This window comes from Loxodonta africana, chromosome 7 (assembly GCF_030014295.1).
Source record: "Loxodonta africana isolate mLoxAfr1 chromosome 7, mLoxAfr1.hap2, whole genome shotgun sequence".
NCBI classification, from domain to species: Eukaryota; Metazoa; Chordata; class Mammalia; order Proboscidea; family Elephantidae; genus Loxodonta; species Loxodonta africana.
The window spans coordinates 129112270-129128818 of NC_087348.1; the positions used below are offsets into that span (position 1 = coordinate 129112270).

General features: G+C 40.4%; 1 protein-coding gene across 2 annotated transcripts in view; it reads right to left on the reverse strand.

The window, feature by feature from the left end:
* Positions 1 to 16549, reverse strand: part of EXPH5 (exophilin 5) — a 33572-nt gene that overhangs the window by 16694 nt on the left and 329 nt on the right. The window contains exons 2-3 of one of the 2 annotated variants that reach the window (XM_023554771.2): positions 14585 to 14747; positions 2713 to 2761 (exon numbers count right to left, since the gene is read on the reverse strand). In XM_023554771.2, coding sequence (XP_023410539.2) covers positions 2713 to 2761; positions 14585 to 14747 — 212 coding nt within the window. Of the gene's footprint in view, positions 1 to 2712; positions 2762 to 13499; positions 13805 to 14584; positions 14748 to 16549 lie in introns of those variants that run through there. The other variant, XM_023554770.2, reaches the window with a different exon arrangement.

The following is a 16549-nucleotide window of genomic DNA, read 5'->3' on the forward strand; positions in this document are numbered from 1 at the left end:
GCTCCTTATGCAACTCCAATTCATTGTACTAATATTGTCTGCAATTCTAACATGACCAGACAACCAAGCCTTCTGTCGCAGAGTAACCGCAGAATATTTGAGAACTTCCTAGGGCAGCCAAACCTGCAGAACAGCTGTCGGAGTTTGTGCCTAAGCTCACTGATCTTATCAAGTGCATTGGCAAAGTCAACAGACTAATTTTTCAGGGTGTTTCTGTATTTGTTCTGTGTCTGTTTTCCCACAAAGATCACATCCACCAATCCACTTGTGGCTTTCAGCCACTCATTCATTTCTCCTTTCAATTCCTGAGGGCTTAGTGTATCCCAGGCCGTGGGAACACACCGATGACTCAGCCCCTGCTTCAGGGAGCTCACATCTGCCCAGAAGATGAGCCCAGTGTGATAAGGACCACGGTGGAGGTATGCTTCTAGGGTATGGTCTAACAGTCAGCCCAGTCAGCATTTGTTCAGAGATGAGGAGTGATCAAGTGCCTAAGGCCTTATGTTTTGCCTCTATTCTCAAAGATGGCAACTATGTTGACTTTGAATTCCTCATCTGTAAGGAGATGGTTCTTAACTGGGGACATTTTGCAATGTCTGGAGACATTTCTGATTGCCACAACTGTGTGTGGGAGAGCTTCTAGATCTAGTAATTAGAGGCCAGCGATACTGCTAAACATCCTACAATGTGTAGGCTAGCCTCCACAACAAAGAATTATCTGGCCCCAAATGTCAGTGGTGCCCAAGTTGAGAAATTTTGGATAGACGATCTCTAAATTTCTTTATATTTCTAAAAATTCTGTCTTCTGAAATCCTTTGTTTTGTTTAAGTTTATGCAAATGTTTAAATAGAAGCCTTCTTCTTTTCTGAGTGGAAGGTCATCCAACAACGTGGCACTATCTCCCATAAAGTGCTAGAATCCCCTTTGTACCATTCTTGCCAGGCTGCTGGTCACGTGATGGGAAGTTCATTAACTCAGATCTTGGCAAGAATGCCATGGCACTAATGGCCAACTTCTAGCTCCTAACAGGCTAAGAGGACAGGACTTTTGTGAATAATGGAAATCTACCTGTCATACTGAACCCTTGTTTTAGACAGTAATTTCATTATTTTCTCAATCCTTTTTATATTAACTATCAACTAGAAGCAAAAATCACTGGCTTGAGTTTCACTTTCATTTTGCCAGCTCTCACCCTTTGGATACTAAAAAAAAAAAACAGATAAGGTTAAATGGTTAAATGCACTCAGCAAATCAAGAGCATCAAAGAAAGTTATCAATTAACCTCAGACTGGATTTTCAATTCCTGAGAATTTCAATTAGCTCTACCATTTTATAACTTCTAGGGGTTTCCATTTCTTTTTTCCATTCCCCATCTGTTTCAGGCTCCATAGCTCTCAAATGGCAGATGATGTGTAGCTCCAAGCACTTCTCCAGAGTAAAGAGTACAGAAGCATCCAGAAGCAGGGCTCTGTCCTACTCAGAGAGCAAAAGCTGCATGCGGAGAAAATGTCACTTCGATCCACCCTCAGTTAAAGAGCAGAGTCTGTTCTGCATAGATAAGGAGCAACTACGGACCACACGCAAACAGGGCTTCAGGGCTACAGGCAGCATTGACTTCTGGCCGTGGATTTACAGAGACCTGCGTTTTCTAATCCTGGCTCTGCCATTTACCAGGGTGACCTTGAGATAATCTTTAAATTAACCTCAGTTTCTTCATCTTTAAAATGAGGTAATGACAGTACCTCCTTCACAGATCTTCTATCAGGATTAAATGAAATGATATATGTCAAGTGGCTGAATGATAGTAAATTTTCAATTAGAGTGTGTTGGCGTTAATGTCATTGTTGGGGCTTGAACATATGTAGGAGAGAAAAAAGGATTAATGTTATTATCCAGAAAAAAAGCAGCATTACTCTGGAAAAAAAAAGGAGGCTCAGTTTTGTTTTTGAAGTAAAGAACCTCTGTTTATATGCACTCCTTACCAGAAACCCAGTGCTTTTTGCAAAAAAGAGAAAGATAGGTACTGGTTACTCAAGTCATGATAACCTGAAAAAGTCCTCTTCCTCCTATTCCACTTTTAAGTTCCTTCCAAAACTCTCTGTCACCTTCAACCATAGGAGTTACACAGGAAGAAATGGGTAGATCAAGAGTTATGACCATGAAAAAGGAAGGAACAGAAAATTTATAGCTTCTCAATGTTTCTAGCATATGAACACACTGACTAAATTTAAGCCTTTGGTGGAAGGTCATTTTGGCTCAGTTCTCTTTCAGTCAAATGCTTCTTACCTATCAGTGGCTTCTGCTTTGAATACAACCGATGATCAGATCCAGAAAGAGCCCAGCCCTTTTATTTGCTACCAAAAGTGGCAGCAGCTGCCTCATGCCTTTTCCTATGCCCAACCCTTTAGGGCTGTACAAAAGTGATACATGGTAAAATATGGGAGATAGAACTGATGGCGTGAGTGGAAGTACAATGGCCTTACTTCTTCCTGGCAGAGCCTCCTGTTTGTGCATTTCAGTATCAGATCCAACTGGAAACCAACCACAACTGGGAAACTTTGTTCTTTCTGGGAGAAACCTAGGCTTGTAAAGTAAATTTAAAACAGAGCCAAGGAGAATCCCATTTAAATAGGTAGCCGACCTGGGAGTATACAAATTTTTAATTCCATTGCCAAGTAGCCCTTTAGAACCTTTAGTTCTCTGGTTACTCACCCCAGCAGTTCCCTTCACAGACACAGGAGGTCCTGCAAGCCCATCACATCTGTGGAAAGAATTTGAAATAATTTCTTTGAAGAAAGGCCTAAGTTTTACCAGAAGGAAAATCAACAGCACTGTTGCCGTTATAGCTTGATATCTTGAAATGACATATCTTTAATGCTCTGTAAAAAGACATTTCTTGATTAGTGCATTGCTGGAAGAAAAAAATGAGAAACCTTTTCCTATAATTGCTCAGAAGCAATATTTTACATCTTTGTCTCTCAGGTAGGCAAGAAAAATTTACAGCAGAAAAACATAATATAGCCTCTCCTCACTTATCAACGTAATTAGGTTCCAAAGACCAGGTTGTTATGCAAAATTGGTGTTATGGAAAAATGCATTGTCTGTTTTTTTCCTTTTCAAACAGTTATAGAAGTCTGTACTGTTAGTGGGACAGCAACTTCCCAAAAACCACGAGTAGTGGAAAATTCAGGTGGGTGCTATATGTACCACTGGTCACATTACTGTGCAAAATAGTCAGATAGTAGATTTTTCACCATTGTCGTCAATGTGAAATGTTGGATAACGAGATGGTTGATAAGTGAGGAGAAGGTATAACAAAAAATAGCTACAATTGTTAAGTGTTTACTATGAGTCAGATGCTATTCTTATGTCTGTGCATGTTGCTTGTTTAAATACTCACATAACCCTGTGAGATGGGTACTATTACTACTCCCATTTTATAGATGAGAAGATGGAGGTGCAAAGAAGTTAGAGTACAGTGCCGAAGGCACACAGTTAGAGCTGAGCCAGAAGTTGCCGCAGACTGTCTGAATCCAGAACCCTCCTTCTTAACCAGTATGGCACACTGACTCTTCTTGCAAATAGAAAATACAATTTCTGTTCCTGCGTATTTTTATTTTCAAGAGAGGTTAAGTCAGGAATGGACTCAACAATTCACAAGGGAATTCTTAAAAAACCAAACTCTTTAAAATGGCTTCAAGGAGTTTAATTTCATAAGGATGACTTATTTATTTTGAAACCATCTTGGAGGATTGCAATTCTGCTTTTAATATTTGTGTTGCTTCTCTCAGATTCTGCGAAAAGGTGAAAAACAAGACACAGGTTCAAGACTGAGACAGATTTTGGCCTTTTAAATCTATAATCCCATGCCAAAGAGTGCTCTGCTTGAATTACAGCAGAAGTTAACAGACCATAACAACCCAGAGCTCTGTATGAAATCAGGTCCTTTCCTCCAATAAGAGAACAGCCAAGGGAATGAAGAGTTAAAATAACAGGGACAGTAGGTCAGGTCAGGCAAGGCACAGTTGTCCTTCATTCAAACTCATAGCTGCTTCATGGTTCACAAAAGTTGAGCATAAGACCTGAGAGGCCAAACGATTTTACCTTTTTAAAATAGCCCTATATATTTTATAGTTTAGCTTACATTTTAAGCAGAAATTTGAAATTAATATCAGAGATATTTTTTATATTACCAAAACATAAGCCTACTAATACCTAGAAGTTAAACCCTGCTTTTATTTTTATTCTTCCTTTCCATACACCTTTATTGAGCTGGCATTTCTCATACACGCGAAGCAACATTTTGAGTGCTTTGGAGGAAACAAATACGACTGAGATAGGGGCCCTACTGCTGCTGTTGAGTTGATTCCAACTCATGGTGATTCCATGTATAACAGAATAGAACTGTGCTCCATAGGGTTTCCAATGGCTGACTTTTTGGAAGTAGATAACCAAGTCTTTCTTCCAAGATGCCTCTGGGTGGACTTAACCTTCCAACCTTTTGGTTAATGGCTGAGCACATTAACTGTGTGCACTACCCAGGGACTCCTCAAATATAAGCTAAGTTGTGATAAGACTATAAAGACATGGAAGAAAAGTGCAGAGTCCCTGGGTGGTACGAACTGTCAATGCACTCAACGGCTAACCAAAAGGTTGCAGCTCAAGTCCACCCTGCTATGCCTTAGAAGAGAGACCTGGCCTTCAACTTCTGACAAATCAGCCATTGAAAACCATATGGAGTACAGTACTACTCCGACACAGAGTAGAACTTGAGTTGCCATGAGTTGGAGTGGGCGAATAATTCAATTTTCCTGGAGCTAAGAAAACATGCCCTTTATGAAGATTCTTTCCAGAGCCTGAGGTTAGGCTGCAGCTCAACACTCTCACCAGCTCACTAGGCCCCTGTCATATTTGGAATAAGGGCAGCAAGGGTAGGAATCAGCTTCCAAGGGTGGCAGGTAGGTGGAAGATGCAACTTTAGGGGATACCTGGCGCAAAATTGAGGCCCTGATGGCTCAGTGGTTAACAGCTACGGCTGCTAACCAAAAGGTCAGCAGTTCAAATCCACCAGCCGCTCCTTGGAAACCCTATGGGACAGTTCTACTCTGTCCTATAAAGTCACTATGAGTCAGAATCAACTTGACAGCAGTGGGTTTGGTTTTGATTTTTTTGTAGCACAACTGGGGCATAGTGTCACTGAGTGTGAAGCTGTGCAGCAAATGTAAGGATGCACACACACCTGAGGGTGTGCATAGCCATGTGTGCTAGTGTGGATTTCCGTAGGAAGGTATAGGGATTAGCTGACTTGGAGGTCCAGAGTCTCTTACTCACTTGCAGGTTCTCCTAAAAATTAGTTTATGTTTCTGATGTGAATTGCTTCCCCTTGTGGAATGAATAAAAGGAACAGTGGTGCCATGAAAGCTACAATGGTAAATGTCCTCTGGACTTGATGATTTCCAAGGATACAAAGATGGCCTTAAAAAGAGCAATTTCAATAAAGTGGATGCAGGAGCATATGGATAGAACAATTCAACTCCCTGGGCTTCCTTAACCTCCTGGACTCAGCAACTCTCTCCTGTATCTACACCTTGGGCCTGGGCACCACTCAGACTGCTCCATTCTGAGATATGCATCACTAATATCCTATTCTCTGACTACAATCTTCTGTTCTGAAGCTCTTTTACTGCATTACTCCAACTCTAACTGTTCTTTGACTTTATCAAGACTGCCCTTTGGCATCCAAGCTGGAAATAGGTGGCATATTCAAATGAAATAACTGAGTGGTTTTACTGAAGGGTTAAGTTTGACACTATCCAGGGATGGGGAAGTACCCCAGCATTAGTAAGAGCGGAAAAGCCTTTAAAACCCCTAAGCCAGAAGGGATAAAGGGAAAGAAGAGGTACCAGAATATGGAGAGAGAACCGTAGCCTTATGAAAGGGTGACCACACAGGTGCTGTGCCCTTCAATAAAGGAAGTTAGCCAATCGGGGGCCAAATGTGGAGGGATCCTGGAAATAAATACCTGAAATGCACTCTTCTCTTACATGCAGTCTCCAGCTGGTTCTCCCATTGGTCATACCAAAGAGAAAGTCAGATGCCAAGGGAGTCTGTTGATGTTACCCATAGAAGATCAACAGAGCAAGGTGGAGAAGGGTGGAGAGGGATCTGGATAGCCAACAGAGAACATATACCGTGACTTCTCCCTCTATTTTCCCTGATCATCGGCTCCATCCTAAGGAGAGTTCCTGTTCTGTCTAAATTACAAACCTCATTCCATCAGCCTAACACACACTCCAGCACTCTTATCTCGCTCAACTCCTTTGCTTTCCTGATCCCCAGCTTAGGGTCAACTTGTTTGCCTTCTTTGTTTCTACAACTCGGGTACTGAAACCTTTTAGAATAAAGTTACATTGTCCTGGTGATTGTCTATTATAATTTGGGGGAGGGGTCTTATTACCATTAAAAATTCTTTTCCCGTTTCTAGTTAAAATTTTACCACTCTTGAGTGTTCTTTCTCTCTAAAGGTGACTTTGCCTCCTATATTACAGAAAAAATTGAGGCATCACCATGGGATAAAATATCTGTTAAGAACGACACAAAAAGTATGGACAAAGTTTGAGAGAAGTAGAAAAGACATAAAATAGTTATCTCAGAGGATGAAAAAATATAGTGAGGTTACCAGGTATTTCTAAGTGCCCTTCTGATATTGGTGATATGAATGAATTAGTAATACCTAGCTATGTGGTTTTTGCAGCAACTCTCATCTGCTTGCTTAGATACAGTCATGGAGCAAGGAGGTGAGTTCAAGGTATTTTCAAGAGTGTGATTACAATGGTAGATGAAAGGATGTAAGTGAGATCAAGAAAGAAGTGAACACTGCAGAGGTATACAGAAAAAGAAAAAAAGGAGGGATTTGGTGGTCTCGATGGGATTGTGGAACTATTACAGTGGGAGCACTTCAGCAAGTGAGTTGGGAAGGTATGAGGTTTCAGTTTAAGTTTGAAATATTTGCATTAATCACAGAGGTAATATAGTTTCTTAGAAGCTATGTTTCTCAAGGTTTAGTTTACAACCCATTGATGTCAAACTTGGCCATGTGACTTGCTTTGTTAATTAATGTGAATAAAGTGACCTGTGTCACTCCCATGCAGAAATTTTAAGAGCCAATGTATGTTTGGAAACCCTGTATGTTCACCATGTCTCTTTTCCTTCCTTTCCTAAGTTCCCATTTTCTTCCCTCCCATGAAATTCCCCAGGAGTCTACTGCTTCTCTTTTCAGCCTACATACTTTTGCTTGAATATTTTATTAATCTCTGTATCTTAAACTGCTACCTATATGCTGATGGCTCCCAAATTCTTGACTTTAGATTAGATTTCCCTTCCTGAGTTTCAGGCTTCTCTACCCAACTGATGAGCTTACACCTTGGTTCAGGTATCATAAACTCATACTCATCATATCTTCACTAAAGCTTCATCAAGAAACCTGGAAGTCATTTCTCTCTGTTTGTACCTCATCTTCTTCATTCATTCACTCACAAGACCTATTGATGCCATTTCTTAAATGTTTCTGCCATATATCACCACCTCTCCATCTCCACTCTCTCCCACTTACTTATATCAAACGTTTACAGTTTTGGAAACCCAGGTGGCATAGCGGTTAAGTGCTATGGCTGCTAACCAAAACGTCGGCAGTTTGAATCCACAAGGCGCTCCTTGGAAACCCTATGGGGCAGTTCTGCTCTGTCCTATAGGGTTGCTGTGAGTCAGAATCGACTCGATGGCAACAGGTTTTGCACAGTCTTTCTCCTGGTGTCCTCTCCATCCTACATACCACCAACAGAAAGAGCTGTCTAAAAGGCAAATTTTATCTTATGAATGCCCTGCTTAAAATCTTACAAGGTATTATCTAAAATCTTAACATGACATAATGCTCTTCTTCTAACTCGTAAGCCCCCATCCAACATTTCACCATTCAAGCTTTATCTTCTCATAGTCCATCCCTTCATACGTACATGTATTCCAGACTTACCAAATTAATTCCACCTCCATAAAATATTCTCTCATGTCTCCATACTTTTGCAGACACTATTCAGAATTTCTGATTCAATAGAGTAGAGTGGGGTTCAAGAATTTTCTTTTCTAAACCTAGAACCTTGGGTGATTTTCCCCAAGTGCTGATGGATCACGCTTTGATAACTAGCCATGGAAGAGATCCATCTGGATGCCCATAGACAATTCATACCCTACGTGTCCAAAAGTTAACTCTACATTCTCTTTCTATCCCTATTACTCTTTCCTATTAAATCTATCAACACATTCTATTGACTCAAACTCAGAAATCTTTCTCAAACGCATCCATCTCTCTACATCTCCCTGTCTCTATCCTAATTTATTACTATAGCCCCATACTTGTCCTCTGTCTCCAGGTTTTGCTCCCATCCAACTTATTCTCTACACTTTAGCCACAGTAATCAGTAGAAATTGAACATGCCACTTCCCTACTTAATATTTTAGTGACTCCCATTTGCTCTCAGGTTAATGACCAAATTCTTCTTTCCATTTTTAATGCCCCATATGAACTAATCCTGCATAGTTTTTAGCCTCATATCTCACCTTCCTGTAGCCCTTCTGCCACAATGAATTTGCCTCACCTCTGAGTCTATGCACATACTGCGTCTTTGCCCGAAACACTTTCCTACCACCTCTTTGCCTGGATAACTAGCTCATCCTTGAAGAATCATTATAAATGTCATTTTCTCAGGGAGATCTAGTCTAGGATACATACCCCTCTTTATGTGCTCCCATAGTATATGGACTTCCCAATCTTAGCACTTCTCTATCTTTCTCTGTTTCCTTGTAGGTATCCTCACAACACTAAAACCCATAAAGCCAAGGACTATGTCTGCTTTGTCTCACTCTATTCTTAACATCTGGCATGGGGCTCTACGTGGAATTCCTTGAGCAGTATTTGTTGAATAAATGAATGAATGGATTCATTCTTATCCTCATTACACCTGCTCTTCATCCTATATTCTCTACCATCATCTACTGAGTTTCCCAAGCCAGAATGGAAAGTTTACTCCACTCCTCCTTCTTCTTCACCTACTACATACATCTAACTTCCAGGCTGTCAGGATTCTGCATTCCAAACCTAGTACGAATCTGCTCATTTTTGCCCTCTTCCGTACCTCTGCCTTGGCTTAGGCAGCCACCATCTCAACAGTCCGTTACCTGGTCTCTGCGACTCTAGTTTTGCCCCCTCAAATCTATTCTTCGTGGTACAGCTAGAGCAATGTCTCTCAGCCTCAGCACTATTGACATTTTGGGTTGGATAATACTTTTTTGTGATAGTCTGTCCTGTGCATTGCAGAAAACTTAGCAGCATCCCTGGCCTCTACTCAGTAGATGCCAGTAGTACTCCCCCTCCAGTTGTGAAAAAAACAAAATGTCTTTAGACATTGCTAAATGTCCCTTGGGAGGAAAATTGCCCACAGTGGAGAACCGCTGAGTCAAAGTAATCTTTTTACAATGGAAATCTGATTATGTCACCTGTCTGTTTAAAAGCTATCAAAGAAAAAAATATATAGATATGCACAAGCACACACACACACACATACATATTAAAATACACCAAAATGTTAGGACTTGTCTATGTCAGAGAATTATGGGTGATTTTTTCTATTAGGTATATATAATAAGGAAAATAATGTTACAATCCCAAAAAGTGACTAATGGCTTCCTATTGCCTACAGGATATTATGTCCAAATTCCTTAGCATTGCATTACATATAAGGTGCCCACATTCTGAACTCTGCCAACCTCTCCCGCCCCATCTTTTTATCAGTCCTTACCTTACATCATTGAATCTCAGTGACCTACATGGATTCCTGCTTGCTCCAGTCTCTGCACCTTTGCTTATGTCCTTCCTTCCCTCTGGTGCCTAGCTAACTCCTACTTGTCCTTCAAAGACTGGCTCTTGTCTTCCAAGCAGTCTTCTTGATCCCCCAGTCTGGGCTGGTGCTCTTCCTATGTGTTCTCCTGGCAGGGATATCTGCATCAACCGTGGCACTTACCATACTGGGCCATAATCACTAGTTTACTCAGCTGTTTTCTAGGTGGCAGCTAGTTTATATGGTGCCCCTTTGTGAATTCTAAAAGGCTCCCTTCCTCAAGACCCTTTAACTATTATTTCCTGGAAAATTGTCATAATGAATATACAAATCTACAACAATCATGATGTGACTGATGCTTCCTGGAGTTCCGTGGTGCACCCTGCCCAACTGTATGCAGCAACCTGGTGTTCTCTACAAGATGGTAAGATTCTCTGGAGCAGAGACATTGCTTTATTGTCATAATTTTATCTCCAGCACTAAATGCACTGTCTGACACAGAATGGGACTTGAAAAAAAGCCCGATGAATAAATGAAAGAGAAGTTATCACATTGGCTACTACCACCCATGCCAGGAATTTTGGAACCATCCATAATGGGACTAGTAAAGAGCTAAGCTGCAGTCATTTCCAAACCTAAATGAACATCAAAATATCCTAAAGAATTGAAAAAACAGAAAATGCAGCTCCCTGTACCCTTCCTGAACCTCCCTGTACCTTCTGAAGCAGAATCTCAAGGTTGCGGCCTGAAAATTTCTCATTACTTTAAAAATTGCTTTTGGTGGTTTTCTCCTTGTCTTACTTCTCCCTACTCCCACCACAACCCAACTATACTTGAAATAGCTGAAGGAACATTTCTAAAGAAGGATCTTGCCTTCTCTGGCTTCTTCAATAAAGGTGTCTCTGATTCCTGCTTCTTCCAACACATGTGCAGGTACCTCTCTGGTGGGTTGAATGGTGTCCCTCCTCCCCAAGACATATGTCAACATCCTAATCCTCAGAACCTATGAATGTTACCTTATTTGGAGAAGGGTGTTTACAGACACAATTAAGTTAAAGATCTTGAGATGAGGAGATCATCCTGGATTACACAGGTAGGCACTAAGTCCAACGGCAAATGTTTTTAGAAGAGTGAGGCAGAGAGAATTGCACCACAGAAGAGGAGGAGGCAGTGTGACCACGGAGGCAGAAATAGGAGGGATGCACCCACAATCATCAATGCAGCCACCACAAGCTGGAAGAGGCAAAGAACACATTCAGTCCTGGAATATCCAGAGGGAGTGTAGCCCTGTTGAATTTAGGACTTCTAGCCTCCAGAACTGTGAAAGGATACATTTCTGTTGTTTTAAGCCATCTGTCATTGTTAGGTGCAATCGAGTCAGTTTCAACTCATAGCAACCTTATGTACCACAGAATGAAATACTGCCCAGTCCTGTGCCATGCTCACAATCATTGTTATGCTTGAGGCACTGTTGCAGCCACTGTGTCAGTCCATCTTATTGAGGGTCTTCCTCTCTTTTCTGACCCTCTACTTGACCAAGCATGATCTGACCCTCTACTTGACCAAGCATGATGTCCCTCTCCAGAGACTGATCTTTCTTGACAACATGTCCAAAGTATATAAGCCATCCAGTTTGTGGTAATTTATTATGACAGCACTAAAAAAAACCAAAACCAAACCCACTGCCATCAAGTCGATTTCTAGGAAACTAATAAAGGACATTTTGGTGAGAGAAAAAAAAAAAAAAGTCCAGGAAAAAAAATACAATCTGCTTTTTTTAACTTTCCAAAACAGTATTTGACTTTTTTCTTAGGTAACTGAGGTTGCAGCTGGACTGTCTAAACTGTATACGCCCTACAGATCAGGCACATTTGGGCATGTCTGAAGAGCAGCTAGGTGGATCCATCCAGGCTCTTTGCATTGCATGGGAAGAAAATATTCCTCAAGGAACTGGGGTGGGCAGGCATACCCAAGATAGCAGTTGCCATTCTCTAATCCCAAACATGCAGGGACTACTCACTAGATGGCAAACACCAGGCTAATCATCAAAGAAGGGGGCCGATTTTAAATTTAACATTGTTCATGTTACCCATACAGGCTTCTGAACTAGTCGCCCTGGACTTTCACTCTGCCCTAGACCTTGGGCTGTTTTTTGCTTATACAGGTTGGTTGTTTTTCTCAGACTTGAAAAAGATCCTCTAAATTGCTTTGCTGATTTGTTCTCCAGAGCACCATGTGTGACAAAGCCAAACCCTTGACTGCTTCGGCAAGTAGAAACCTGACTGCTGCCTTGCACAGGATGACTGTTTCCTCTGGGCCCTTTGTCAGTTCTTCCTGGTGTGCTCACAGGCAAGAAGGGACTCCTGAATCAGATGTTGTATTTTTGAAGGTTTGAAGTGAAAGATCAGAGCTGCCAAAGAAGGTTCTATCTAAGATTAAAAGGCCCCTCATAATGGATGACATACTATTTATATTACCTGCTATAGTTGTTGTTTGTTGTTGTTAGGTGCCATAGAGTCAGTTCCGACTCATAGCGACCCTATGCACAACAGAACAAAACACTGCCCGGTCCTGAGCCATCCTTACAATCGTTGTTATGCTTGAGCTCATTGTTGCAGCCACTGTGTCAATCCACTATAGTAGAACCACCAAAAACCCATTGCGGAAGAGTCGATTCCGACTCATAGTGACCCCATAGGACAGAGTAGAACTGCCCCACAGGGTTTCCAAGAAGTAGCTGGTGGGTTTGAACTGCCAGACTCTTGGTTAGCAGCCAAACTCTTAACCACTGCACCACCAGGGCTCCCCACAGCAGAGTGCTACCCTTAAAAACAACTCTTCTATGCCGTATATGCATACTTGCTCAGGATTTATATCTAAATATTAGGTCACGTTCATATTGAAAAATAAAAAGAACACACTTCTACATTTTTATTTTCTGAAACCTCCTAGGAGCAGTGCCTTCATTATATTTATTCTGCACTAGCAGAATTAATAAATATTAATGCTAATAATTTTTTAAAACATAATGTTAAAATAAATATTAAATATCCCCCTTTCTTTTTTGAAAATGAAATGTATTAATCACATGGCAAATTCTGGAAATGCTAAAGATAAAGGCACACACCATATATACATAAATGGTGAAATTTTTTTCCTTTCCGCATGCTGTGTTATATGCTTCAGTTCATCCGGCAAGCAGAAAACTATGAGTCATTTTGGTATATCATAAAGATAGCTGCTAAACTAGAGTTTTGCAAGAGTTTCAATTTGATCTATAACCAAAACACAAAACACCTGGAGTAAAGATTATAGATCATTTATCTTCTTAGATCCACTTTCGCGGTAACTTGCAATATGAGCTTAGAAATGACTTGCCTATAGAGATAACAGGTTCCTCAACTTGTCCCAGTTTGCTATTAAGATTGTTCAGCTATACAAAACTCTGCCTTAACTAACATCACCTAAAACACAAATTACATCTCGAGTACCAGCTATATTACACATGAAGAATATTTCTCTCCTCCTGAAGGAAATACTCGATTTTAAATGTCACCAGTGAAAGAATTAGTAATGTTTCACATATTTTTACCAAGAAAAGTAACTCACCTATTTGAAGAGTATCTCCTTGCAAGTGACTCTGGTAGGAACAATCCCATAAATACACATTTTTTTTTTTTCAGCTCTTCATTGTTTCATCAAAGACAAAAACAGCCTCAGGAGAAAGGTGGAAGTAAAAAAATCCTTCCATCCACCCAAGAGGGGAGGACAATGCCCTGCTCTCAAAGTCCCAGAGCCTCATCTCACGCCCCGCCAGCGGCTCCTGCTATTGTTTTTCAGCAATAGTGATCTCCAACACCTTTTATTTAGCGCTGCAACGCACTCTTAATGGTTTGACGGCACACAGAACACATCACGTGCCAAGCCAACACCTTAACAGGGTGGGGAAGCTTTTCAACCAGGAAGAGATGCCGAAAACATTAAGCAGTCAGCTCAATTGCACGTAAGCATAGCCTTGCTTGTTTTTCACGAAACAATCCAACAATAAAATGAGTCAAGATGAACTGATTTATACAGTTTTAAACTGGGAACCATCTGGAGGGGTGCCTCCACTGCTCAAAATCAACCCCTCTCACCTTGGGTTTAAATTCTGGGCAAGGACACTGGAACAGCTGCCCTCGATGTTTCTGGTGACAGTAATACATTGTTTCCCTCTGTTTTAGAATTCAATTCTTCTCTGCTGTCTTTGTTCATCTCATATTTACTCTTATTTAGTCTTTATAACCCGTCTCTCCTTGTAACCATGGACATAAGCCTCTCCCTCCAAATTCCCGAGAGAGGGAGCAGTTTTGATTTAAATACAGCTTCACTTTTTTTTTTTCCACAGCCAGGGCATAGACCAGGCTCTAGGTGCAGTAAAGAAACTGTTAATAACTGTTTTCCAACATTTAAGCCATTGTTCACCAAACGCACCACGTGGGATCTCTGCAGTTGCTTAGAAGTTGGATTTCAGATGAGACAAGTTTCACAATTTCTTAAGAATTTTGTCACTATGCAAACTAAATTCTGATTCTTTTGTTCCTATCTGAAATTAAATTCTAAGAACAAACATTAAACATTCAGGACACAAAACAGGCTACATGCCTCTGATATCAGATAACTAATGAGCTGTCACATGATACAACTGAGCTCACCCTTTCTGGGCCAGTGTTGGAAGCTTTAAAGACTCCTTTCTGGGTTTTCTGAATGAGAACAGGGAAGCAAACGATGATCCAAAGCTCAGCCGAGAAGAAAAGGATGTTGGGGTTTTTTTATTAGGTAGATTTTTAGATCTTGATGTTTGTAATTCCACAGGATCTAAAGGAAAAATTGTAAACATTGTGCATCATGAAAATATTTCTAGATAAATACATCTCAAAGAACTAAGCCTGCACTTTTGCTTCCCTCTGTCCATCCAGTCTAGAAGCTGAGCAGACATCCCCACATGAAGACCCAGGAACCAAGGAGAGTCCAAGTTGCCTCTCAAAAGTCCTTGCGCTATGACAGTTCTTCTGAGCTAGAGAAAACCCTACAAATTGTAGTGAACCTTTCGGTATGCACTGAGGATCACAATTCTGTAGAAGGTACCTCTGCTCCTCATAACAGCTGCCTGAATCTTTGTCAACAGGTCTTCTCCGTGCCTATCCAAAACTAATGTTGCTCTTAACCACCTTGTCCTTCAGAAATTTTTATTTTAATACTTTAAAACCATGGTGATAGGTACTATGTAACTTTTTATACTAAAGAAAGTAAAGAAAAAAGAAGTTAAACCATTCAGAATATTCCTTATTCCCTTCCCAAATCTATCTCTGTGTATATCTATTTTCTACACAGGTGGTTTATATATGTGTATTTAGCCCTAGTGGCACAACAGTTAAGCACTCAGCTGCTAAATGAAAGGTTGGTGGTTTGAACTCACCCAGGGGCTCCACTGGAGAAACACTTGGCGATATGCTTCCGTAAAGATTATAGCCAAGAAAAACCCTGTGGGGGTGTTCTACTCTGACAGATGGGGCCACTTTGAGTTGGAATGGACTCGACAGCAACCCCACAGGACAGAGTAGAACTGCCCCATAGGGTTTCCTAGGGCCACCTAGTGGATTTGAACTGCCAACCTTTTGGTTAGCAGCTGAGCTCTTAATCGCTATGCCATCAGGGTTTCCCCCAAATATATATGACTTTTTAATACTCATATAAAACTATATGTATAGTCTTAAGTATATACAAGTATATATCTACATATATAAAGAGTCTTATATGAGTATTAAAAAATCCTAAGGCAACATCAACATATATAAGTCTATAATACTATAATACTTTTGGACATGCCGAGTATGTAAATATTAGAGGAATTCAAGGTAAGTGGAAAGTCATCAACGCATTTATGGTGTCAATCTAAAACTACATTATGGGAGTTGCAAAATGTTGTCAATTTATATGTTTAGAAATATTGTTACACATTTCATGATGTTCTAATGTCAGTGACATATACACATAATCAGTCAATGTGCCTCTGTATCAGTAAAAAGACACTTTATACTGTTATAATATTTTATAATTTCTAATGCATTTCATTATTCTCATAATAGTTCTGTGAAAGCAGGTTTTATTATCCTAATTTTGAGATGGAGGAAAAAAAGTGATTGTTGAAGTTAAGTGACATGCTGGTAGTCACATAGTTAGAAGGTCCAAAGAAGGTATTTATTAGAACTCATGTATGCTGTTTTTGTTGCCAAAATACCTCCACCTCCCCCTACTCCTTCCCTTCTCCCCTCCCTTTCCTTGTACCGTCTCCCTCCCATCAACCTCCTTCTTTGTCACCATCCCATTTATTTAAGTGCTTACTGTGTCCAGCCCAGTGTTTTATCCATATAATTTTATGTAATTCTCATAATTTTATGTAATTCTCATAACCTATGAGGTAGGTATTATTATACCCATTTAAAGACAAGAAAATTGAGATTTGTAAAGAATAAGTAACTTGAATGGAGTCACACGGATAGAGACAGTGTGGAGATTTGAATCCAGGCCTTTTTTGACATCAATGTCTATGGTTCTGACCACTATATACTATCTTGCCTGGTTCTAAAAACATACCTCAAGACATTATTACAATAAAA